The sequence below is a fragment of the Triturus cristatus genome, chromosome 5_2 (assembly GCF_964204655.1).
Source record: "Triturus cristatus chromosome 5_2, aTriCri1.1, whole genome shotgun sequence".
Classification (NCBI taxonomy): Eukaryota; Metazoa; Chordata; class Amphibia; order Caudata; family Salamandridae; genus Triturus; species Triturus cristatus.
In genome coordinates this window covers 1018681703-1018708402 of record NC_140588.1, presented here as the reverse complement: position 1 = coordinate 1018708402, position 26700 = coordinate 1018681703, and the positions used below count along the sequence as shown (strand labels likewise).

The 26700-nt window shown below is 44.3% G+C and overlaps 1 protein-coding gene across 2 annotated transcripts in view; it reads left to right on the top strand.

Annotated features, from left to right (window-relative positions):
• Positions 1 to 26700, top strand: part of LOC146829602 (heat shock factor protein 3-like) — a 370027-nt gene that overhangs the window by 78929 nt on the left and 264398 nt on the right. Inside the window, exons 1-2 of one of the 2 annotated variants that reach the window (XM_085608307.1) lie at positions 1267 to 1521; positions 26037 to 26145. The exons of the other annotated variant lie outside the window; for it this stretch is intronic. Coding sequence (XP_085464433.1) covers positions 1402 to 1521; positions 26037 to 26145 — 229 coding nt within the window. The 5' untranslated portion in view covers positions 1267 to 1401. Of the gene's footprint in view, positions 1 to 1266; positions 1522 to 26036; positions 26146 to 26700 lie in introns of those variants that run through there. 2 annotated transcript variants of the gene reach the window in all.

Below are 26700 nucleotides of genomic sequence, written 5' to 3'. Positions count from 1 at the left end.
CTGGAAATCCCAAAAGGTTGTCCTTGTCCCCCCCAGAAATTTATTATCTCCTACGCCCGTTACCAAAAAGAGGCTAGAGACCTTCTCAGAATGCGGAAAAGTTTCTGCTTGAGCCCCCCCTCCTTCAAAAGGGCAAAATTGATGGCTCAATTGTTCTCAGGAAATGCAGTGAGAATCTGGAACTCGCTTCCTCCATTGCTCCATGCCACCACCTCCATCCGGATCTTCAAAACTGACCTCAAATCTCTTCTATTCCAAAGACACTTTCAGAACTAATTCCTTCATTCTCAGACTCCACCAGGAAGTTCGTTAGTCACTGTAAATTGCTGTGTTTGATATTGTGTTCTTGCCTTCTCTGTTTTTTCCTACCTCCTCTTGCTTGCTGTGTTTGATACTGTGCCCTGCTATTTTTGTAACGTTCTATTTTGTAACATTTCTCTCATGTAACGTAACTGGTTCTGTTGTACAGCGCTCAGACACCTTCCGGTAAAGTCCGCGCTTTATAAAAATGCATTAAATAAATAAATACATAAAAATAAAAAACTACGAAAAGAAATGGTCTGTTCTCGCATGTGCAGTGGCGTACCAAGGGGAGGACGGCAAATGCTGGGGCCGGCCAGGGCAGCCGAACGTCTAGATTCGCCACTGCGCATTTGGAGTGACAAACGACAGCAAAATACAAAGCCTGCTCACTCGGTAGGAAAAACGTGTCCGTTTCAACAAAACAGTGGTGTGTTGGCCTTTTAAATTATGCAACTATATAAAATACAAATGAGCTTCTTTCGTCACTGAGTTGCCAAACGAGGATTTCCTGAGGACAAGACAATCCGGCTGCTTACCGCGCTAGAAGAACGAAGATGGGCTATGCAGGGTGTCATCGTGGCGCCCATTTTAGAATGGTGTCAGTTTATATTTACGACTGAAATAAAATAAATTATTACTCTCACTTCTTAGGATCCTTTGTGTAAAGAGAGTCATTTTAATTCCAATAAGCACATTTCCCTATCGTAACAGGAAATACATAACGTGACCCTTATATTGTCAATGTATATATCGATGGAAACATATGTACACCAGTATATTGTAAATGTTTAAAGATCACTAGAACCATAACAGTGTAAAAGTTCTAATTCCATATAACTTTTGTTTTTTAAAATGTTATTATAACTCGGCGGCACCAAAGGACATGCAAGACTATTTGAAGATGGCCGTGTGGCATGCAATCTTCCGATCCCGTCTACGATGTCTACGCGCGCAGCCGCAGTGTGGAGCGCAGAGCCGTGTGCGTCTCCTGCAACAAGAAGTGTTATTATTGTCGTCACCGGCCTGTCCTGCTGGAGCGAGCGTGTGACGCAGTACGAGTCCTAGGGAGGAATCCCGAGTTTCCCTCATACCGAGACCATGGAGGCCTACCCCGAGGTCGGCGGCACCCCGCAGACAGCTGCTGTGCCTGCTTTCATTGTCAAGCTCTGGACTCTGCTGGAGGAGCCGAGCAACGACCAGCTGATCTGCTGGAGCTGGGTAAACGGGGGAGGTTGCGTCTCGTCATGGGGTTTCGGGGGGAGGGTCTGTAGTGCCGCGACGTATCCCGATAGGAAGTGACCAGACGCGTGTTACGATCTGTCAGAAGGTTTCCAAGACTTCCTGACATACCCCGCTAAAACTTTTAGAATTTCGTTTAGTTCTGGTGTTTGGACCTCTTTTGATTGTTGCGCAAGGACAGTAATTCTGCATGCTCTGTGTCCCTAGTCTTGAAATTGTTAACAGCTGCACCATTAAGGCGTGATATGGTTGTCCTTCAGTCTGTACGAACAAACCTCGCCTCCCCACTTCACTCACATACCTTTTCATTCATTCGGTGTTGCTCTGCAGAAGCCAAATGGAGAGGATGTGGCTTAATGTCCAGAGATTCCGACTTTGGAACACGGGGAAGAAGTTTCGAGAGCCCACATCGTCTCCACATTCCACGAACCTGTGTAAATCACATAATCTCCACGTGCCTTGAAAAAAAATAAAAAGTGAATGTGCTCATGTGTCTAGTTTGAGCTATGTAGAACAAGCATTTGCAATGCAATCGGTCTCGCCTTTGGCGCCTAATAAGTATTTAACCATGCAGCACAATGTCTGCAGCTGGGGGACCAGTAGCGGTTCCACCGAGATGTGGGGAAGGGAAACAGTACTGCTGTTTTTTTAAGAGCCAAAAAAAGAAAGATGATGGGGCAGGGTGATAAGTTGTTTGGGTGATAAGTTGTTTTGACATAGAAGATATACTTATAAAGCAAGCGATTTTGAGCAACCTATTGCCAGGCAAAGCCCGTGATGGGCTATACAATTCACCCTTGAGACATGTAGACTGGACAGCAGGATGTCTGTAGAGGTAGTGTGGTTATTATGGGGAGGGTTTTTATTTGTATCACATTGTTTAATTTAAATACTGTGCAATAAAATCTTAAATTATTGAAAAGGATTTTATAAAAATTACAAAATCGTGAGCAGGCATTAATTGTGTTAGGTAAAAAATAGAAAGTCATTGCGTCTGACCAGTTTTCAATCCCATGTTTAACCAGCGTTGGGGTTATATGACTCAGTCACTGAAAGGACAGGTCCCGACAGACAAATAGTACATGCACTGAATCATTAAGTGAACAAAAATGCTCTTCCCTTGGTGTGCAGGGTGAAAGATTTGGCCACCTGGTGTCAACATTTTGTAAACCTCCTGTTTTAAAATTGAGACACAAACTAGGATTATACCTGTCTAAAATCGCTTTAATTTAAATCTGCATCCAGCGATGAGGCAGAGACTGCCAGAGCAGTCCAAAACTTTTTCACTTCTGTAGGTGGTAAGCCATTTTGGATCTTTGTCAACTGGATATTTTCGCGTGTGTTGCCTAATCAAATGTATCGAGATAAATTGATAAGATAGTAGCATTTTTTACAGCGTGAAAGGAAGTGGATTAAGACTAATGTAGATATTTCAAAGCAAAGTTTTCCCTTTAAACACAGTTCATCACTTTTTCTAAATAAGAACCATGTCTATTATTTGACCGTATCAAGATATAATGGTGGTGGGTTACTTTTAAATTTCATTTTCAACGGACAGGGTGTAGGAAGGTGGAATCTGACTACATGGTTGCCCTCACTTTTTTCCTGGTGTTTTGATGGTTTATGACTTAGTTTGGCTCGGAACCTGCTATTCAGGTCCCCAGCCTATCTGCTTTCTCTTATAAATTGATTCCATGTACCCTAGTACATAACAGATTAAATTCTGAGGCGCCCTTATAAGTCCCTAGTATATGGTATACTATGTACCCAGGGCTAGGTACCCCACAGGCCTACCAGGGGCTGAAGCATGTATTGTGCCACCCCTGGAAAGTCCCCTAAAATGACACCACAGGCCTGCTACTGCAGCCTGGGTAAGGTGGTGCATGCACCCCTTACTGAGGTATAGGTTCACTATACCTCACCTATCACTGCACATAGAAACCTATCAGTCACCCTATGGCAGGCCTTATCAATCCTGAAGGCAGGGTGCTTGGTTATATGTGAGAGGGTGCCCAGGCATGAGCTGAGCCTCTCTGCAGCACAGGAGTGCACATTTGGTGTCTCTGTGCATAGTCCAGCTCAAACCGGTTCAGGGGCTTCCAGCCCCTGCTCTGGCGCGAAACTGGACAAAGGAAATGGGTGTAGCCACCCCTTTTTCCAAACCCTCCCATAGGTGGGTCCCTAGAGTTAGTCCAACCCCTTTCTTAGGTAGAAGTAAGGAACCCCTGGCAACAGGATTTTAGATACCCCCGGACGAAACTCTGTAGCTGAATCCTCGAACTTCAACGCTCTACTCCAGCCTAGAGGACTGAAGAACTGTCCCTTGGGGTCAAGGAGTGACTCCCCTGCTTGGCAGGCACCAATGAAGCATTTTGCCGGTCTGCATCTCCGAAGATCCCGCCGGACTCCGAAGTTTTTACAGCCCAGGAAGAGGATTTCCAAACTTCTCACAGGCCGACCCGAGTCCTTGCTGGTCTGCACCGAAGCATCTTTCTCCTTTCTGCGTGGGTTGCTGTTGCCAAGGCTTGTTGTGTGCAATCCGGGCATGGACGCTTCAGCACTGGACATTCTTCGTGGGACAGCTCGAATCCAGCTCCTGGTTGTCCTCGACGCCTGCTGGTCCTCGTGGCTGAAGAGACAAGCTTCACCTTCTTCACCTGAAACACCCGACATCGGTGGGCATTCGCCTATCATGCCCCTGGTCACTGGCTAGTGACCCAGACTCTATCCCTCTGCTTTCAGGTTCTTCTCAACTTCGATCCAGGCTTGGATCTCTTCGGACACTTCGCATCTTCCCGGCAGCAGCACTTCTTCGCCAGCTTCCATTGAAAACGACGACGTGACCCGACCGCATTTGACACCTATGCACCCTGCTTCCCTGGGTGAGGTAACTCGAGTACTCTGGTGCTCCCGTGGATGTTGACCCTAGAACTGCCTAAGTCCAAAAGGGTTCGGTCCTAGCTCATCTCTAAGTGTCCCTAATCTTTAAAAATCTAACCGCGGCTTTTCCCATGAAAGCTAACGGGAGCTCGCGGCTGTGTTCTCACACTGCACACGTCCCACGTGGGTCCCCTGTGTCACTACCTTGGGTGGTTCCTTGGGGTCCCAGCGATTCTACAGGCTCTAGGCCTTGTGTCTAGTTAAGTCGTGGTTCTAATACAACTATTTTAGTATATGGTTTGGGTCGCCCCTAAGGCCTAACGTGTATTTGTGCTATTTTACTGTAATATTTGAAGTGTAACTTGTGTTTGGGCCTCGAGCCTCATAAAGAGACTAGTAGGGTGTGTTTAGAAATCAATACATATATATACCTGGTGTGGTTGTCTTTCTTTTAGCCATTCAAGAGATTATAGACTGGTAAAACAAGCTGCTTTACATTCCTTCAAGACTTAGCCTGAAGGCTGCTCTCCATAGCTACCACTAGGATAGCTTTCAATAAAGGTTGTCTTTAACCTATCATCAATAAGGGGTTGTTTGGACTGGTGCAAGGTGCCCATTATAATTAGTGGACAGCATATACCAGGCCAACTTCTCACACAGGGTTTCCCAGTTTTCTTCCTACCGCCATAATATTGAGCTAGCTTGTTGTTAGCTGAGGTGCCACAGGGGCGGTTGTAGTGAATGGGAAGGTGAAGGTGAGACTGCAGGAAACTGTTGTAGACCGAGGCTAGCACGGTGCAGGGAATGTTGGTTTAGGAGTGGTATCAAGTCGTATTCCAATGCCGATTGTTAGAAACAGCCTATCAGAGATTAATATTGAGGAAATATCACAAATATGCCAAGCAGAACATTGATCTGGGAAACAGCCTGAAAGGTTAAAACGATGTTAATAGCCTACACAATAAAACTGCAGGTCAAGGGCCGCGAGACTGCATGTTGTGATCTTGTGATGTAAGGAATATCCAGGCAGTTCACGTACAGCAGAGCTGTGGCCAATAGATGGGCGGTGGTGGGGCAGGCAAGCAAGTGTTGTGGTAGGGGTGAGGTAGACGACATGGAAAGAACAAGTGACGTGCAAAGTTGTGGAGCCATCTGGTAACTATCCGTTGCGATGGCTGACCAAGAGAAACCATGGACATGTTGGGATGAACAACCTGAAGCAACAATGAGTGAAATCGCCTGGGCGTGAAACAAGCACCCAAAGGCGGTAGGATGAGAACCAATACACCAATAAAAACTCCACATTTCTGAATTACAAGACAATGAATGAATGGCTATTGATGGGTGTGCCAAAGCCCACAAAGGAGATACTACGGGTCTTGCAGACAGCGCATGCGCTTCCTAGGCTTGACCTAAAAAGAACACAAAGTTCACGCCGTGGCTGCTTCGTTTCTAGAAGGAAAGAAATTTGGTGCCCTCGCTGTTGAATAAAGTGAGGCTATCTATTGTATTCACAAGTCAGTCCCTGGATGATTACATAATAGCAGTGACTGGCTTCAGCATCCAAACATTTTTATTTTTCGATGCTTTATATAGCGTGTACTTGCCCCGGGCTCACAAGAGGCCCTCAATTCCTCGTAAGGGGTAGGTAATACAAGTTATATAAATACTTCACCTTACTATGTGATCACCAGAATACATTAGCTAAGGTCACATTTTGTTTAAGTGATTTTCCCAGAATCCGAGGGTTTTGAGCTGACACCAGGACTCTGTTCCTCAGTTCAATGGTCAGAAACTATTTCCAATAAGGCCCATCTCCTTTCTCGCGTCACTTGGGTCACCCACAGCTTATCTCTGGCATGTGTGTGCCAAGCGTTTAGTTTTAGGAGAGGAGGTGAAGGAAGTGGGCTGGCCTTCGGCATGTGTGAGGTGAGCCCCCGGCCAAGGTGCAGATACTTAGAGGGGTGAAGGAGCTGCCAGCAGCAGTCTTCCTCTGTCGTGACTGCAAAGAAGAGGGCGTTTCAGCACTGTTTCTGGAGCTTGCTGGTGCTCAGCACTGCATCTTGACTCCTTATCTAGGTTTCACCTGCAAAGCTCTTGTAATTAATGTATCTTAAAAGGGGGCTTTTATCAGTTCCCATTGCCGAATTACTATGCTCATTCGCTTTTGTGTGGAACTTTTTATTTTGTTAGCTTCCCCTGGCTGCCTGTAATTGCGATACTTCTACTAAAGTTCACACTGTTAAAGGCCCAATCACTGTCAAGATAAGATCTCTTCCCAAGGAAAAGGCAGACTGCTTATATCAGTATGCTTACTTTTTATTACTTAGTTGTGTAAAGCAGATGCTTTAGCCTTAGAACGTTTGTGACATTTCCTATTCTTGCATCAGTACCTTTCTTTGCACTTTGTAGGCATCATCACATTGATTTTTTTTCAACTTAATCTATGTGGTCCTTTTAATCAAATTCTAAATGATATAATAAACATAGCACCGGGCCCAAAAGTTGTCAGAACTCCTCTAAACACATAAAAGTGCTATATTTGACTACTGAACAGGCAGTCACAATTGCAGTTACCTTGCAGTTTAAAGGGACTTGTTTTGAATGGTGCAGCAGGTGCAGAGGCACCAGGGCCAGAAGCTCTAGGGACCTCACTAAACCCAGATTATTGCTAAAATTTGAAGTCCCAAGTGCAGTTATCTTGCAGAAGCACTAGGGCCATGATTTCAATAGTGCAGCGGGTGCAGTAGCACCGGGACCAAAATCTACAGGCACCCCACTAAACACCAAATTATTGCTACATTTTATTCCTAAATGGGCAACCACAAGTGCAGTTACCTTGCAGACAACAGGGTCATGATTTGAATGGTGCAGAAGGTGCAGTAGCACTGGGCACAAAAGTTGTCAGAACTCCTCTGAACACCTAATTGCCATATTTTACAACTGAACAGGCAGTCCTAAGTGCATTTATCTAGCAGGCAATAGGGGCATGATTTGAATGGTGCAGCCGGTGCAGTAGCACCAGGACCGTAAGTTCTAGGCACCCTACTAAACACCTCATAGAGCTATATTTCACTCCTAAACAGGCAGGCACATTCACAGTTACCTTACAGACAACAGGGTCATGATTTGAATGATGCAGCTGGTGCAATGGCACCGGGAACAAACATTACCAGAACACCTCTAAACACCTAATGCTATATTTTACTACTATTCATGCAGTCTCAATTGCAGTTACCTTGCAGTTAAAAGGGACTTGATTTGAATGGTGCAGCAGGTGCAGTGACACTGGGGCCACATGCTCTAGGGACTCCACTAAACCCAGATAATTGCTATATTTTACTACTAAGCAGGCAGTCCTAAGTGTATTTATCTAGCGCGCAATAGGGGCATGATTTGAATAGTGCTGTAGCACTAGACCAAAAGCTCTAGGCACCCCACTAAACACCTAATATTGCTGTATCTTACTACGAAACAGGCAGTCACAAGTGCAGTTACATTGCAGACAGCCGAGTCATATTTTGAATGCTGCAGCTGGTGCAATGGCACCGGGCCCAAAAGTTGTCAGAACTCCTCAAAACACCTAATGCTATATTTTATTACTATGCAGGGAGTCACAATTGCAGTTAAAAGGGACTTGATTTGAATGGTGGAGCAGGTGCAGTGGCACCAGGGCTTGAAGCTCTAGGGACCCCACTAAACCCAGATTATTGCTAAAAATGTGAAACCAAGCAGGCAGTCATTAATGCAGCTACCTTGCAGAAGCACTAGGGTCATGACTTCAATAGTGCAGGTGCAGTAGCACTGGGATGAAAAGCTCCGGACATGCCACTAAACACCCTAATATTGCATTATTTTATTTCTAAACAGGCAACCACAAGTGCAGTTACCTTGCAGACATGAGTGTCCTGATTTGAATGGTACAGCAGGTGCAGTGGCACCAGACCCAAAAGTTGTCATAACTCCCTTAAAACACCTAATATTACTATATCTTACTACTATACAGACAGGCACAGCCTTCGACACTGTCTGCCACCGCACCCTGGTACAGCGCCTGAACAACACCGGCATCCAGGAGAAGGCCCTGGAGTGGATCACCTCATTCCTCGCCGGAAGAACTCAGAGAGTCCGCCTCCCCCCGTTCCGGTCAGCGGCCACCGAAGTCATCTGCGGCGTTCCACAAGGGTCATCGCTCAGCCCCACCCTCTTCAACGTCTACATGAGCCCCCTCGCAACCATCGCACGTCAACACAACCTCAAGATCATCACCTGTGCCGACGACACCCAGCTGATCCTCTCCCTCACCAGCGACCTGGACGCCGCCAGAGCCAGCCTACACGAAGGGGTGAAAGACGTCGCCGAATGGATGAAGAACAGCCGCCTGAAACTGAACTCAGACAAGACGGAGGTCCTCATCCTGGGATCATCACCCTCCGCCTGGGACGACTCCTGGTGGCCCCCCGCCCTGGGAGCCACCCCCAAGCCAACGGACCACGCACGCAACCTAGGCTTCATCCTGGACTCCTCCCTCTCGATGACCAGACAAGTCAACGCCGTCTCGTCTTCATGCTTCAACACCCTGCGCATGCTTCGAAAGATCTTCCGGTGGATCCCCACCGAGACCAGGAAGACGGTCACCCAGGCCCTCGTCACCAGTCAGCTGGACTACGGGAACGCCCTCTACGCCGGCACCGCCGCCAAACTCCAGAGGAAACTCCAACGGATCCAGAACGCCTCAGCACGACTCATCCTGGACATCCCCCGACACAGCCACATCTCCGGACACCTGAGAGACCTGCACTGGCTCCCCGTCAACAAAAGAATCACGTTCCGACTCCTCACCCACGCACACAAGGCCCTCCACGACCCTGGGCCCCAAGTTCCTCAACAGCCACCTGACCTTCCACAAGCCCACCCGCCAGCTCCGCTCTGCCAGCCTTGCTCTCGCCACCGTCCCCCGCATCCGCAGAGCCACCGCCGGAGGAAGATCCTTCTCCTACCTGGCAGCCAAGACATGGAACTCCCTCCCCATCCACCTCCGGACAACGCAAGACCATCTCGCCTTCAGGAAGCAACTCAAGACCTGGCTGTTCGAGCAGTAGCGTTCCCCCCCCCTCCCCCCCCCCCCCCAGGCGCCTTGAGACCCTCCGGGTGAGCAGTGCGCTATACAAATGCCTATGATTGATTGATTGATTTGCAGTTAAAAAAGGGGCTGGATTTAAATGGTGCAGTGGCACGTGGGCCAAAAGCTCTAGGGACCTAGGTAAACGCAGATTATTGCTAAATTGTACTTCTAAACAGGCAGTTAAAAGTGCAGTTATCTAGCGGGCACTAGCACCATGATTTCAATAGTGTAGCGGGTGCAAGGCCCGAAGCTCTAGGAACCCCTCTAAACAGCAAATATTGCAATATTTTACTACTAAATGCACAGTCGTAAGTGCAGGTATCTTGCATGCACTAGGGACATGGTTTGAATGGTGCAGCAGGTGTAGTGATAACCGGCCCAAAAGTTGCCATAACTCCCCTAAAAGCATAATATTGCTATTACATGATTTCTTATACTTCGCTTTCATTTTTCAAAATGTTGCTATTACTTACTCGCACTATACCACTAGTAACAGTACAATATGTTGCCTTTTTGTACATAAACCAGTCATAACACTTTAACAGACTTTCTGTAACTTATATTGTACACCTAGTTAGCAAGCTAAAACTTACAACAAAAAACAATTTATTATTAATCACATAGGTGAAACCTAATGCATTTATTAATGCTTGTTTTCTAATTGCTCCCCTTCCTCTTCTCAACCCCTCTACCACCCCATAGCTTCTCCCAGCACTTTTTGTTTAATTAGAGGTTGCGAGCAAGCCTTTCAATCGGCTGTGTTAGAGGGTTCTTCACATGTAAATTCACCCCATTGACCTATTCCATTGCTGCCTTGGGGATCTTAAACTTTAAGTGAGGGTGTACGACAACTCCATTATTTTCTTATTTTATTACTGCTATGTTCCCAGATGCGTACTGTATTGTTACAGAATAGTTACAAGTTTATTGTAGTTCATGTGCTTTAATTTTAGCTTGTGTTCCTGATCAAAAGCACTATATTGCATATTACATTGGGGCACTCCAAATTGACTTTTTTTTTGAGTGGCGGATTACAGCTGTTCTCCACAGTTAATGATGGGTTTGTATATATGTTTAAGTTTTTTTTTTTTTTTTTTGTAATGGCAAAATTCCCAGGCCTTGAGCACTGGCGTAAGGAATGTCTTTGGTTCCAGTTTTTGATACTAACTGCACGTATCAAAGGACTTGGTGAATTATTTAGCTAAACCAGTGTAGTGTAGTTCCTATTTCCCTAATAGGCTCTGCGCATTGGAATAATATACACTATAGTTTTGACATAGGACTGAGGTCAGTATGCCCCTATCGAGTACATTAAACTTAATTACTTTGTGTGCCAGCTAACTCAGAGGCCACTAGAAACTCCTTGTGAAACAAGAATGGAGTAGTTTCTGGCAACCACATAAACATGACAACTTTGTTTCCCTTTAGAATCGGAACACTCTCAGAGTCGTGGAAACAAAAGATAAGTTTCACTCAGCTAATCGTGCATGCTTAGTTTCTGCAGAGTTTACACAGAAAGAGTAGACGGCCGTTTCAATAAAAGGATTTATTGAGCAGTCTTATTTCTCGTGTAAGAGATATGTGCTGTTAACAATCATAAGACAGTATGCAAGATACATTATGTACAGCGTAAACAGTAGAAAGAAATAATACTGTGCTAGCATTATCTTTTAGCTATGACCCCTATATTCATATACACAAATAACCTAGGCTAAAAATGCGAGTACTCATACGATGCGTTCTGTAATTCTACCCCAGTGTACCTAACTGTAGGACAAGGTAAGAAGTAGGTGCTGTATTCTATAGTACGGTATGCTAAGTTTGTATACCAAGTTTGTATGCCAAGAGTCCCTCTAGGTTCTAGTCGGCTCCATACCTTAAGAATGAGAGAGTTAAATACAAAGCTCCCAATATTGATTTGGGAAAAATTGAAATTATCGATATTATAGGCAAAAATACGACTAGAAAAGGTACAATTTATGGGCTATTGCTGGATAAGCTTCAAGATGACATAGAGCATACGGAAACTGTTTGGGCAGAGAAACTTGACAACCCAAATGTAGATATCGACATGCGTCTCTATCTATCATCATGTCTCTATGTCAGCTAGGTTAAAAGCCCAGACGTATAAAACTATATATAACTTATATTTTACCCCGGCCAAATTATTTACTTGGGGCAAAAGAGAGAATGATCATTGTCCTAGATGTCATAAAGGCCCCGCTACATTAATACACATGTTTAGTGAGTGTGATCAATTAACTCTCATTAAAAAAATGATCTGTGGTTTTTGGGATGAAGTGTTTGGCCATAAGTTACCTGACTCCCCCACGCTATATTTGTTAGGCACTGATAATACACTTAGCATAAATAGGGATGAAGAGGCCATGCTTTTTATTGGAGCGGCGGTCCTTCGGATCATACTAGCAGCTCGGTGGAAAGACTCAGACCCGCCAAGTTTTCAAGTGTGGTTGGCCCGCTTTCTTGGTGTCTTTAACCAGGAAAGCGCCATCTATTCTACTAGAGGACTCAAATCGGCTATGCGTGGCAAGGCGATTTGGCAACCAATTATTAACTGGAGAAAGGGGCTCTGCTCACATTGAGAATAAATCACTGTAATATATATATTTTTTTTATATCATAATGAGATTGTATTATATATGAAAGTGCCTGTATTACATTTGATAGTGTTGGCATATTGTATTGTACAATATTTTTGTATTTGGATTTCTGTCTCAGCTGGTTCTGAAATAAAAAAATTAAAAAAAAAAAAAAAAAAAAAGAAGAGACTAAAAGAATGAGAGAGGTTGGAATCTTTATCCGGTTCTCGAACTCAAACACCCCGCGAAGGGAGTCAGAATACTGGAAGCTGGATTCTCTGTGAGCAGGGATGACAACGTCTTGTCAGTGCGTCAGGCCGGGACACAGGCTCCTCTAAGTTGAGGTCTTCTCCTTGCTTGTCGCCGTGGCGAGCAGTATCCAGTTTTGCAGCCGAGCCGTGGCTTGGTATGGTAAGGGAAGGTATATTTATACCTGGAAGGTGTTTAGGAATGTTTGCATTGACTTAAAGTCTGGCAGAGGAAGACGTCATGAATGAACCCTCAGGGTATAGCGGTTCATGCATAATACATGAGTTCTTGGAGAAATCAATAACCCTGGGCTAGGGAAACTCCCAACAGCTTAAGGGTCTGTTTTCTAAGAACTCGTTACGACGTTGGGGTGGACGGATGTAGGTGACCATGCCTATATTTGGATAGCATGGCTAATGCCTAAGGACTGGGATCCTATGCCTATATAAGGGCAATGCGAATTGTGCCTATATAAGGACATGTATCAGGAAAGCCTATATACAGACACCTGAAGCGGAATACAACACCAGTGTCTTCAGTTGTAGAAGATAGTTGAATGATGTAATTACGTGTAATATGATGGTGAGCAAAATGAGACTGGTTTGGTAGGAATGAAAACGATCTGTCAGGCTCTGCAAATCCTACTTTGAATTACACCTATTTGCATATCCTCTACTTCATCATCCAAACTGTATCTTTGATCTGTATATTTGGTAACTAAAAGTTTGCATATCATACCTTAAATAGCATATTTATGGTTTGCAGTAAGGCTGTTGTATCTCAATTGGCAATGTACGTCTGTTACACAAGGTTGTTGACTAGGGCATGTACAACTGTTGAGCGGTAGTACCTTTTTGATACATGAAAACTATTGATTAGCATCAATTGAAATATAATGAACAAAAGGAAATATTTTCGCAGTTTAACATAAACCGTAGTGGCTTTTGCTACTACCTTTTATTTTTATTCTTCACTTTTACTAATAGTGCTACCATTCATAGTACAAATATCAACAGCAAAACTAAGTTGTTCATCCGCCTGTATTGTGACCAATTTAATTACATTTGAGTTTTAGACTCAGTTTTCAGTCTGTGAAAAGGAGAACACAGTGAAAAAGTCAATGAGTTTGTCACTCGAGTTATAGTGAAAAATCTCCTTATTGTATGAGCAGTCAAAAGTGCACGAACAATGTCCTATACATGCAGCACTGACAGTTATTGCAGGTACGCAGTCTGATATGCTAGTGTATGGCGATTCCTATCTAATACAATGTACTTGGCTAACTACTTGGCTAATGTTGCACTTTCTTGGGGGTGCAGATTCTTATTGACTTTTTATGGTCTGGCTTGACCATAAAAAGACACCAGACGATTATGTGAGAACCACCAGGATCTTTGGCTCCGCCCGCATTTTGGGAGTCATTAGTGCATGTGTTGATTGGGCAGAAGTTGTGTACTTTTGTAAAAAAGCGCTTGCCTTCCACACAGCTGTGGTCATTTTGTTTGTTTATCTAGCTGCCTGGGCATGAACTTTCTGGGGCACACACATGCCATTGTAATGTTAAAGTGTTTTAGATCACTAAATAATTGATGGTGTTTTTTTTTTCTCTGGTAGCACAAATGGGAGGAGGCAGTCATTAACGTACATGGATTTTTATGTTTGACATGACAGTGCATTCATAAGTCGACCTATTGCACTGCCGTTGCCTGTATTTGGTTTGTCTTCTTGTGGAGGTATGTGTGTGCTTGTGATATGGTTAACCTTTGTGATCGCGCTTGCAGTGAGCAACAGACAAACACAATGAAGTGCCCACTGGTTCTCACCAAAGTCCTTACAGCATTGCCGGCAGAAGTGCAGGGTGCTCCCTTCTGATCTCCATACTCTGAATCGTGTTTTGTCCATCAGTATTAAGGTGGCAGAGCAAGGCCAGTAATAAAGTGAAGGTGTACTTTATGTAAACCCACTGGGCGGCAGTGCCTCTTTTAACCATTTGTGTGAGCAGGGAGTGGGCTCAACGGCAGAGTAAAGGTGTCCAGGTTGCAAGAGACTAAAAACCACAAGTTGTTAGGTATCGCCTGCGCTGGGCTTTTGAAATCTATTGTTTTGAATATAAATCTTTAAAAGTGGCTTACATCCTGCTCCCTCACTTTCCATTGGTTCCTGTGTTTGCCACTTAGTCTTCCTCCATTTCTATTGACTATAGCATATTTTACTGCTTTTACCAATGCTTGTTCCGCTTCTGCTTCTCTTATCAGTTTCCCGTAGCCGAAATACTGTTAATACCTGTGAAACTATTTTTTCATACATTTTTGCCTCTTTCTGTTTTTTTTTTGTCTTGCATGATACTTAAAATTTAACAGATTTATATAGCCCAATTTATCTCCTGGAGAGATTAAGTGATTTTCCCAGAATCACAACATGTTGCGACGCCAAGACTCGAACTGGTCGCTGCACCACATCTCTCCACTCCCGTGGTACTTGTTTTTTTGGGGGGCTCAACTCGTATTTGGGCTCTTAGGGCCAAGCCAGAACACTTGTTCTGCTCTACCCATAAATTGTCTGCCTCTCTACGGCTTCCCTCAAGGTGTCCCTTCAACGAGCAGCGGACAAGGCCTCACTGGAGATGTTCAGTAAAGCCTATGGGATTCCTAGTACTGATTCATTCCATCATTCCCCTGGCTCTGGGGGGGTCTCCACCATCGGGTCACACTGTGCAAACAAGATCATTGTTCGCACTACTGCAGAGTGAAGTCCTGTGGTTTTTACTTTAAACTTTGTTGCTGAATACTGTGCACTTCTGACAAAGCAAAATGCAGATTACTCAGACACAAAGGTAAAAATCATTCATAATAAAATATTTTCTTGGACGTCATGAGCAGTGCCAGTGTCCACATTTTTCAGAAATGCTATTTGTGGCCACTGAGTGCCAAAACTAGCACAACAGTTTACAGTTCTCCGGACACACACAAGTCCAGAGTTGAGTTTGTGGTTTCAACAGTTCTTTATTGGGTGTCTATTACTCCAATTTGCCCTTGCTTTCAGTGATGTCTACACGTGTTTCGTCTGTTGCTGATACTCTGACTGACAGCAGACTTAGTCCGGGCTATAGACTTAAAGATAATCATATTCTTATTTCAGGAGTAGCATCTAGAGTATTTAAGAACCCATCACTAGGGTCAGTGACCCTTAAGGCACAGAGTGCACTTGAACAGTGCTGTTTTGACCATTTGTTATTAGGCATTGTCCTCTTTAAGTGGTAATAAAGATACAATGATGCCAAGTAGAAAAAGCCCTCTCGTGTAATGTTGGTCAACAGATATGAGAACATCGTCACTAGGTAGCATAGTGCATTCACGTTATTGCAGTCCCCCAGTTTCTAGTTCAGATGTAATCTTCTGAAACCCGTGCTAGCCGTCCAGAAGGTATAGCTCACGTAGTTCCGTGTAAGTATCGTTGGTGTGTTTGCTAAAATTCAGTAGATTTGAGCAAAGTTCTAAAAACCCCATCGGAGATCTGAAACATCAATAAACCCTCTAAGTATCTAGTTCCAACAAATATTTAACTACTAGTAACCAGTATAAAAGTTTTAAAAGTTTAGAAAAGTCTTACCTTCAATCTCCCCATTAACTTGTGTGGAGTGTGGGACTCTGTTTGTGATGTAGTGTCGATCGATCTATAAATAACCATATTAGAACAGTATTTTAATATCTGTATTAAATTACTTTCCATCGAAGCTGATGGCTGCTCTCTACTTGTTCATACAGATTCTGCAGCACTCTAGCCCTTATCAAGGAGGCCCTCGCAGCTGCTCTGTTTATGATCACCACAACTCAGATGCCATTAATATTTTTGCCCTGAAGTTCATTGCTATGAACGAAACGCGTTGACTGTCTAAAAGACAAATTCCAAAAGACTGTGATACTTTATGAAAACAACTCCTTTCACATATAACGGGTGGTGCACCACTCCAGTTTTGGGCTCTGTATTAAATACTGTTACATGAAAATAAGTAGTCCACTTTACCCTTCTGGAGTAATGTCAATAAAATAAGCAATCCATGGGTCTGGTGATGGGGATTTAGCCTACTGCCTAGGCATAGCTCCTGGAACCTGTTACGAGATTACCCGCTGCGCGTTTCACAGGGATAGTTGAGATATCGAATTGCTGTGACTTTTGAAAATATAACTGCTGCTTATATCTTGCTAGTTGGGCATTGTGTCTCTCTTTAAAATTACTTTTAAAAGAAACCTTTTTACTTATTGTTGCACCTACCGTTCCTGCTGCACTTAGTCACTTTCCCTTATCGCTCCCTTGATGTGCTGGTGTACTCATCTGTCAGAGCGAGTCACCGGAAACACCGCCATCTTGGGTAGCATTCTAGCTGCTCATTTGCATTCTCCCTATTTAACGGACAAGATGAAAGCACGCACACCGACGGTGCACAGAAGGCGCGCCAAAGGCAAGCCCGTCCGCGCTCAGCGCCAGCTATGCTGCTCCAACTGCCCCCGTTTGGTCTACTCTAGAGATGAGCTTGTCCGACATGATACTCGGGAGAGATAGGACCATGATTATTGAAAGTGGCACTGGCGGTAAGAATTTCCTTAAAGTCATATCAGAGACTCTTAATTGTGGACTGATCAATGTTAGATCCCTGGCTAAACATTACCTGTAGATTTATATATTATTGGAAGAGCATAACCTCGATGTCCTGTTTCTTACAGAAACTTGGACATGAGCAGACAGAGAAGTTGAGTTGGGCTTAGTCTGCCCCCCAGGTTATAAAATTTGCCATAAGCCCAGGCTGGATGGGAGAGGGGGCGGAGTAGGATTTATTCATAAAGACACCTGGAATATCACCCCACTCTGTGTAGAGTATATTCCGGGGATTGAATCACTGGGGTTTACACTTAAGGATACCAGTGGTGCTCTGTGTACATGCCTACTTTGTTATAGACCACCAGGTGGAGCTGCCCATGGTTATCAAGAACTGATTGATGCGATATATAATTTATCACACTCTCATTCTAAGTTACTGATCCTTGGAGATTTTAATCTCTGGGAGAATGGTACCCCTGACAGAGCTTTTAAAGAGCTTTGCCAGGCCTCTGAGAATGTTAACTTCCAACAGCTGGTACTACTTCCTACTCATCAGGGTCGTGTGCTTGATCTTGTCTTTGCTGGTGAAAAAGACACCGCTGTAAAGGAGATACTTCCGTTATGCTGGACAGACCATTTTTTGGTTCTTTTCTCCTTAAAAGTAGCTAATCGCCCAAAACAAGCTGCTTATATGACCGTTAATCGAACTAGTAGAGAATGGTCTAAAATACTAAAACTAGTGGATCTTCCCCGGCTTGTTGATGATAGACTTGTCATTTATGATTCTGTGGAGATTAACTACTTGAATCTATGTCATCAAATCACCAACTCGCTAGATCAGTTAGCTCCTCTGAGGAAAGCTAAAAGTTGTAAAAAGCTTTCTGCCCCCTGGTATAATGAAGAGCTAAGGCTGATGAAGACTAGTTGTAAACAAGCAGAAAGGAAATGGAGGAGGAATTACCTAGAGACAGATAAAGTAGCCTTAAAAAATCTGCTTTATATTTCTAAAGAATTGATAGGCAAAGCCAAGGCCAAATATCTCGGAGACCATTTCACATTCAGCTAATAAATCTCAAACTTTATTTAGCCTAGTAAGAGGTTTGTCCAACCCAGACTGCGCAAAATCTAAAATTCTGGCATCACAAGAACTATGTGATGACTTAGCAGTCTTTTTTGAGGAAAAAATCAATAAAATCTTAAATGGACTAAAATCCTCTACGGACGATGATGCGCACCAGCACACTGGTAATGAGACTTTAATAAACTGTGGTAAAACTGGTAGGGAACATATGACACTTTTGGATCAATTCCAAGTTCCCTCACAAGAGGAATTTATTGCAATTGCAACTGGCATCTCCTCGGGTTCCCCTATGGACCCACTTCCACACAAGTTCTGGAAACTGTTTGGTAGTGAAGTATTTCTGCATCTGTATCAAATATGCTGTCAATCCCTAACCAATGGTGTAGTACTGGATTGTTGGAAAAAGGCAGTTGTCTCGCCACTGTTAAAAAAGGCTACACTAGATCCCCAATGTCCCTCCAACTACAGACCCATCTCCTTGCTACCGTATCCGATTAAGATCTTGGAGAGGGTAGTGAGTAAATCTCTTTCAAAATACGCTGAGGATAATGAGCTGCTGGACGAAGTCCAATTTGGATTTCGCCCTGCACACGGAACTGAGACTGCCTTGGTGGCAGTCTTGGATGACCTGCGAATGCGGGCTGACAGCGGTCAGACAGCCTTTTTAGTGCTGCTTGACATGTCGGCCGCGTTCGATACGGTGAACCACCGGATCCTGATTAAGAGATTAGAGGAGATGGGTGTTGTGGGTAGGGCTCGGGACTGGTTGCACTCTTATCTTTCTAATGGGCAGCAGGCAGTGACCCTGTCGCCATTTACTTCTCAGAATAGAAATGTTAAACATGGGGTTCCACAGGGCTCGGCTGTCAGCCCAATTTTGTTTAACCTTTCTCTTCGCCCACTCATTATCTTAATAAAATCATTTGGCATTGATGTTATAAACTATGCGGACAACACTCAGCTTGTCTTCTCCGTTGAGGTCAATAAAGCAGTGCCTTTAGACAAATTCCACAACTGTATGCACAGAACAGTAGAATGGCTGAAAGAGAACTCATTGCAATTTAATGGGGAAAAAACTGAAGTCCTGTGCTGTACCGCAGGTAAAATTAAGCGACCACTTCCAGTAGGCTTCTGGCCAGGCTCGGCTAACAACTCCTTATTGCCCGCTAGTACAGTGCGCAATTTAGGAGTGATGCTGGATAGCAATATACAATTGGAATCCCAGGTGAATAAAACGGTGAACACTTGTCGATCTCTGCTCCGAGCTCTGCGGAAGATATTCCCGTTTTTACCTACTCTTGCCAGATCTCAAGTGGTGCGGAGTATTGTTCTAAGCAGAATGGATTATTGCAATGCACTCCTTCTAGGTGCCCCAGCTTCCCTGATAAAAAAATTACAAAGAGTACAGATCATTGCGGCTAAGTTGGCGCTAAATCGATCACGTAGAGCCTCGGCCTCATTGGCCTTAAAGTACCTACATTGGCCACCCATTGCGCAGAGAGTCCAATTTAAGGAGCTCTGTATTGTCTACAGGGCAACACATACAACTGGGCCTAAACTGCTGCAAAGGAAATTTGTATGGTATTCCCCTGTTAAACCTGCGCTCTTCTTCTGCTAATCTGGTCTGTGTTCTCCATGTCAATAAAGCTCGAATGGGCGGCAGATCCTTTAGCTTTACAGCATCCAGATTTTGGAACGCTCTGCCCCCGGAGCTTAGACAACTGAACACCTGTCACGTTTCAGGAAGAAACTGAAAACCAGATTGTTTCCCAGAGATTAAATCCTTGCCTATCTCAGTTTGGTTACATGCAGTGGCTGATTGGTAATCTAAGCGCCAGGATACCCTTGGGGTGGCAGCTGCGCTATATAAATGTGCCTTACATTACATTACATTATATTACACAACCCCGCTAGTCCAGTGACCCCTGGCCAGCCTTAAGAGTGTAGTTGTTGGCCATGGTGCAGGTACTCGTGATACACTTGGGTGACACAGGGGAGACACGGGCTGTACCTGAGATCATACTGGTCACAGCCAAGAGCTTCTTGTGGACTTTTTCAGTGACAGGATCAATAAAATAAGCAGCGTTTTAAAAACCTGGAAAAATCAGACCTCTTTTTCTGCACCATGTTGGCAAGTGCGACGATGGGATGGTATTTGTTGCCGAAAGCTCTGGGTCAAACCAACAGTACAGGTCTAATGGGCAGGGATTACAGCATGACAAAGTGCATGGGTTGCCTTATGTGAGTGAACATGTGACTGTCAAACTCCTGTATTAGGACTCCTTTTTAGGCCGAAGACTACCAGACACACAGCTGTCTGGTTTGCTAACGACATGTGGAAAGCTTTCCTGGGAAGGCATTCCACACTTTTCTTACCATTTGATTTGTGCTTGTTCTCTATTTGCTGGCTCGATTTGTTTTAGGTTGTCCAGCTCGAGTTCGTTCCATCCCATCTCCAAATCTATTTACTGTTTTCGTCCACCAGTGCTTGCTTTCTGTAAACAGGCCTTTAAATCTTGCTCTCATCTTGTTCCATTTGCTGTGCATTCAGAGACAGAGGCTGCATGTCAGGCTCTGTCTTCCAAGGGAGCTTGGTGTTATTTTTCTTTCTCTGACTTCTAAGTGACAGTTTTTGTGACAATCCTGCCGGATATTGGCCAAGTGCTTGAGGAAGGCTGTACAGTGTCATTTTGTTCTAGAACACAACAAGATTTAAAGCCTATATATGAACTGTGTAGATCAGCATATATTCGAGTTAGAGAAGCATAATGAAGCTAATTGTTTGGTAATTCCGATGTGTGATGGGAACAAATATTTTATTACAGTCAAAGCAAATCAATACACTAGGTGATCACATTTCCATACATCATCGTTCACTGTATACTTTTTAAGAGAAAGACCAAACTATGTCTGTGCAAATATAATTGTCATTTAAATTGAAGATTTGGTAGTGTACTACCATTACACACAACACACCATGCATACTTCACTTTACCTGACTCCACTATACTCCACTCTGCACTACTCAACGCTCTGCTACTCACCACTCCATGCCACTCAGCACTGCAATGCTGAACTTTAATCTGCATCACTCCACTCTACTTCACTCTACACCACGCCAATGAACTCGACAAACACATCTCCACTGTGCACCACTGCACTCTTCGCCACTGCTCTCCACACCCCTCCACTGCGCACCACTTCACTCTATGCCACTCTACTCTGCAACATTGTACTGTATGCCACTGCATCAATGCACTCTACTCTGTACCACTCTATTCTACGCAAGTGAACTCTATGCCACTGCCATTGCAAAACGTTAACCAGCCTGCTTTATTTCTGAATTGGCTGTCAACAGCCAACTCTAAGTTGCAATATGGGAATCATCATACACCGACAAGCTGTGCTGCTATTGTCCATATTAGGGTTTTCTTTCCATAGCTGGCGTTCTGCTCCTCTCCCGTATTCTGGGGCTGCGATTGAGATGTGAGGTGGGCGAAAGGGTTCAATAACAGCCAGGTGAGGATATGAGCCAAAGCATATGGGACTCAATGGTTCTCAGTGTCTGGCTGCAGTAGGAGTAGGCAGTGAGAGCGGACTAGTGCCATGCTAATCTGGGGAGGGAGCCATTTCACCTGGTAAAGCCATCTCTTTGTCCACTGAAATAGAGTGGGGTGCTGCGAGGGGGAGGGGCTGGAACCACCACCATATATCACCAGCACGCGCATTCCTTGTTTGAAAAGTTGCAAATGCCGCCTGCGTTTTTAAGAGGAGGGTGTGCTGCTTGTAGGGGGGTAATGCCAAATGGGATTCATGGAACTCATGTTAAATATGAGATCCTGATTTCAAAACCATAACATTCAGCAAGCCTTTCAATGTGACAACAGTTAGAGTAAGTAAACTTATTCCTGCTCACTCAGTAGTTTTTGTTAGTGCTCCACGTCCGTGTGTCCCAAGTAAACACAGTCCCCTCTCCCCCATATACCCACTTCCCCTTTCATCTCTCACAATCCCATCATCCCCTCTCATCTCGCAGTACCACTGCCGTCTCTCATCCCTATCTCACACTACCTGTCTCCTCTCCATACTGCCTACTCACACATGCTACCTTCCTCTACCTCCTCACGCTGTGCACTAGTCCACCTCTCGCCTCCCCCCTCTAGGTGCCCCTTCTACTTGTCCCTCTACCTTTCTCTCTCTCGTACTCTTTCTCACCCATCTCTCACGCACTATTCCCACCTCTATAATGTGGTTAACTTCAGGTCTTCAAGCACAGTTTCTATCCCGTAACTTTTCAAAGATTCCGTCCCTCAATCCTATGATCTCCTACCCTTCTTAGGGTGGATTCTGTGAGCGCAAAGCCTCCATCTATATGCGTCTTTGGCCTGCTCTCCCCTTCTTTCTTTCTCACACAGTATTTCTGCTCTTCTGTCTCGGGTTCAATAACCGCTTCCCACACAAACTACCTATCCCTCTCATTCTTCCCTTCTTGTCTATTCTCTGCAGCTCTCACCCCTATCTATTCACCATACCACATAATTCCACTACACAAATACACTACACAACACAATTTCACTACTAACAATTGCAATACAACCTACATAATTCCACTCCACACTACATACATCTACTAAACACAAAAACAAAACACATAGGTAAAACACATTATCATTTACAGCGCGAATGGCTCGAACTCTCGCAAATGCGAGACCTATTGCATTGCAAATGCTTGGTTTTTTTTGGCTTTCTCTAAACAGGCTTTCACTTTGGGGCTTTATTTTATTTTTTTCCTGGAAACTAAGAACTTTCCGAGTAGGCGAATCAAACATGGTTCCTGTATTGCAAAGCTTTAGTGTCTTCGAAGGAGCCACTGCAGCGGTGGTACTGTTGAAGGCAATAAAACCACTAGTTTCTTGTCTTTAAATCTGGTAGGTGGTCCTCCTCTAATGGAGTGGAGGTCCTAGCTTCTCATTGAGACCCTTTATTATAAAGGCGAGCACCAGAGATAACGACAACCATTTGGGGAGCAGTCTAGCAAAGGGACTGTTCGCCTTCGTTTCTCGAGATAGACTCGAAGTCCAGGTAAACTTACCACATTATTGTGACTTTTGATCTGCTAACCATTATTAGCCCTCTCACAAAAAGAGCCTCTGCTCCATCTCCCTCTCCAAAAGTCTCCGAGAGAAAAGTGTTGGGTTTTGAGAACTATGCGACAATAGCACGAGGAGCAATTAGTCCTTTGTTCGGATTTTCCGAGAACTTCGTTTACTTTTAGGAATCTCTGTTGCTATCTGTCCATGAGCACTGAGTATGTGCCCGCAACCGCCTTGCCACTGTAATTAGAAATCCAGAAAGGGTGTGTTCTAGTTTTACTGTTTTTCTTTTTTTATTTTACGCTATGCTAAAAGAGGCGGTATGTGCTCAATAGGCATTATAGTCTATTTACGTCACTAATGCAACTAGTGTGTTTGTCAGCAGCTAGCACCTGTTATGGATCGTTTTTTAGGTCTCGCCTAGCTATTGCGTTTACGCAATCGCAATGCGAGACTCTAGTAAGAGGGGCATTTCAAAGTGCTCCCAAAAGTGGATTGCATGGTGAGCACGCGCACAATCGCGTGCATCGTGCCGCCATGCAATCCGTTTAGGAAACGCTTAAGCCCACTGGCACCCTCGGCATCATACTTCAAAGGGTCCGCCCCCCCGCCTGGAATGCGCTCCCCCGCCCCCGCCAAGCGCGCGCGCCTTGCTCCGCCGCGTCTTGCCGTGACAAATTCGCTTTCACTTTCGCGCGGCGGGCGGTCGCTCGCGTCCGGAGCACTTTAGAAGCCGGGCTTGTCTTGTTTTGTTCGTAATACGCATTTGTTCTCTACCTGGCTCCCTTCCTTTTCCTAGGCCTCTGTCTCTCTTACGACCCCATTCCCTTTCGCTTATGTTTGAATTTACAGCTCTTTGTCTCTCCCGCTCTCCCCATTCTATCCTGCTCTCTCTCACGAGCCTTCGATCATTTCCTATCTCTAACCTGTGGTCCCCGTCTACCTCGCGCCCTCTCCACTCTTTTTGCCGGCTCCCTTTCTCACGTCGCCACCTCTTCCATCATTGTACCTCGCTGTCCCTATCTAACCTGCAGTCCCCGTCGACCTCGCGCCCACTCCCCTCTTTGTGCCCGCTCCGTCGCCACCTCTTCCATCATTGTACCTCGCTGTCCCTGTCTTTCTCGCGCCCCCTCCCTTCCAGATCTCTGTGTCGCTGTGTCTCCTTCCCTGTCAGGCCTCTTCTTTCCTCCCGGTGTCTGACATTTGAGGGTCGCAGTCCGGCTCTCACCGATCCCTCTGAGGCTTCCGGGGGTATGGGATCCTTTTCCTGCAAATAATTAATTTAGCTACGTGTTGCGTAAGAGCCAAAAAGGCATTCTGCTGCTACCGTGCTGCTCGGCAGCCATTAATATTATATCAGGGCCGGTGCTGTTTCTGTAGTGCAGTGTCAGTAAAAATGTGATCTGTAGCTTTAAACATGCAGCTTTCCATGCAGAATTATGGCAAGTAATTCTTGGTCTGCAAACTCGTAATTGCGTACAGAGATTCCCGTCGGTACCGGAAATTCAGAACGCCTGGAACGGCTGCATATAGTTCCTCAATACTTTGTCCATTTCTACTAGTTGTGTTTCATCAGCTTTTAAGAGTAGCGTTCAGGCCACTCCTTCCCCCCCCCCCCCCTCTTATCTATTCTCCTTCTAGGCCACTTTTTCCATTTTGCTTGGACATTTGATCCTCGTCTTTTGGCTGCCTCTTTCTCTTCTTAATAATTATACTATAATATAATACTTGGATTTGTATAGCGCCGCTAATAATCCGTGAGGGTCTGTAGGCGCTGTCCGTAGGCAGGGGGAAGTGATTTGCCCAGAATCACAGGATGTTGAGCACACGACGAGACTTAAATCTGGATCTCTCAGCGCCCAAGTCGGCTGCACTGGCCGTTAAGCCATACCCTCCTCCTTCTGAACGTAGCATTTAGACCACTTATTTGTCATTGACTCAACTCTGGAACACGTCCAGGGCCGGACCGGTAATTTAAAACAGCCCTGTCAAAAAGTATAAACTTAGACCCCATGTGCACCAAGTGAGTAACCCCCAGCACATTGCTCAGTAGGATTTTATGTAGGATAATTTTGGAAAAGTGAAACCAAAAGGTGCATGTTAACTGCTCAATTTTTCAATTATATTTGCCACTTTTACTGACTGCTCCGAAAGGGATTCAAATAAAGATTCCAGTACATTAGTGTTTACCACAGTACCGCGAAGCGCTATTTCTACACAGCTTCTAATCATGCATGCCATGTGAGAAAAAGGACCTATTTGTTGGTACAGTTATGAGAGGTTTTCTTTTAATGCTTCCATTCAAAAGTCTTTAAAGCTCATCTAACAAGCATTGAAAATGTAACAGGTCTCGCACTTACGCGAGGAAGCTATTGGCATTGTAAATGACAATGCCTTTTATTTTATGTTTTAAAAACCAAAACATAAATAAAAGGCATTGTCATTTACAATGCCAATAGCTCAAATTCCCGTAAATGCGAGACCTATTGCATTGCAAATGCTTGTCACATTAGTAACATGCTACTCAGTATAAAATGACCAGTTCTCAATGTCAAATGGCGTTTCGATGTCCTAGTCAACATAAGCACATCACAGGGCAGAACATGGCAGGTTTCCAAAACGATTTGCACTTTAAGACTGGGAACTATTTGTGATTGAGACTTGTACATGCCAAAACCGTACAATGAAATGCGAATCCCAGTCATTTCCATACCATTTGATACACCAACAATCGCAAGTAAAGAAGCATTTAAGATTTTTTTTGCCATTTGTTGCGACCTTCATCTGCTTTTAGGTGAAATGCACAACACGAAGACACGGATTGCTTTACTCTCTCAGTCCATTACAACAGGCATTATTTTTGCTTCTAGAATGGCCAGGCCTTCCGTATTCTGGACGAACAGCGTTTTGCAAAAGAAATACTTCCCAAGTACTTCAAGCACAACAATCTGTCAAGCTTCATACGACAGCTCAATATGTGTAAGTACCTGGATTTGAGAGTGGAGCTAAATCTCGGGATGCGATCGTACTTAATTGAAAAAACTGAGATGGTTTTTCCAGTAGGTCTGTTCGAAATCAAATGCAGAATGTTTTAACGTGAGAGTTTGAGGTAAGTTTTGTAGTTGTCAGTCCTCCGCTGACAGAAATTCAAACAAGAGTGTTTCTTTTTAGATTAAAGCAAAATGAGTCATTTTTTTGTTTGTTTGAAGGAAGGTGTTTTTCTTTTCGTCCTGGTATTATTAGACATGGACAACAGTACAGAGGTAGTTGGCTAAAAATTGTTGACTGATGCCATACTATATCTGACAACGTATTTGTTATAGTATATGTTCCTTGGCAGAAGGAGGAATTCGAATCTGCATAGCAATGTAAACTAATGAAAAGACTGCTTTGTGATTTTATAAAAAAGTAATTACTAAAGAGATAATAGTTTTAGGATTTGTTCCAATCCGAAGCCTAGAGCACATTAAGCCAAAGGAGAATACGGTTTAACATTAATTCAGAGTTGACCTCTGCATGTATAATTTCTTCACT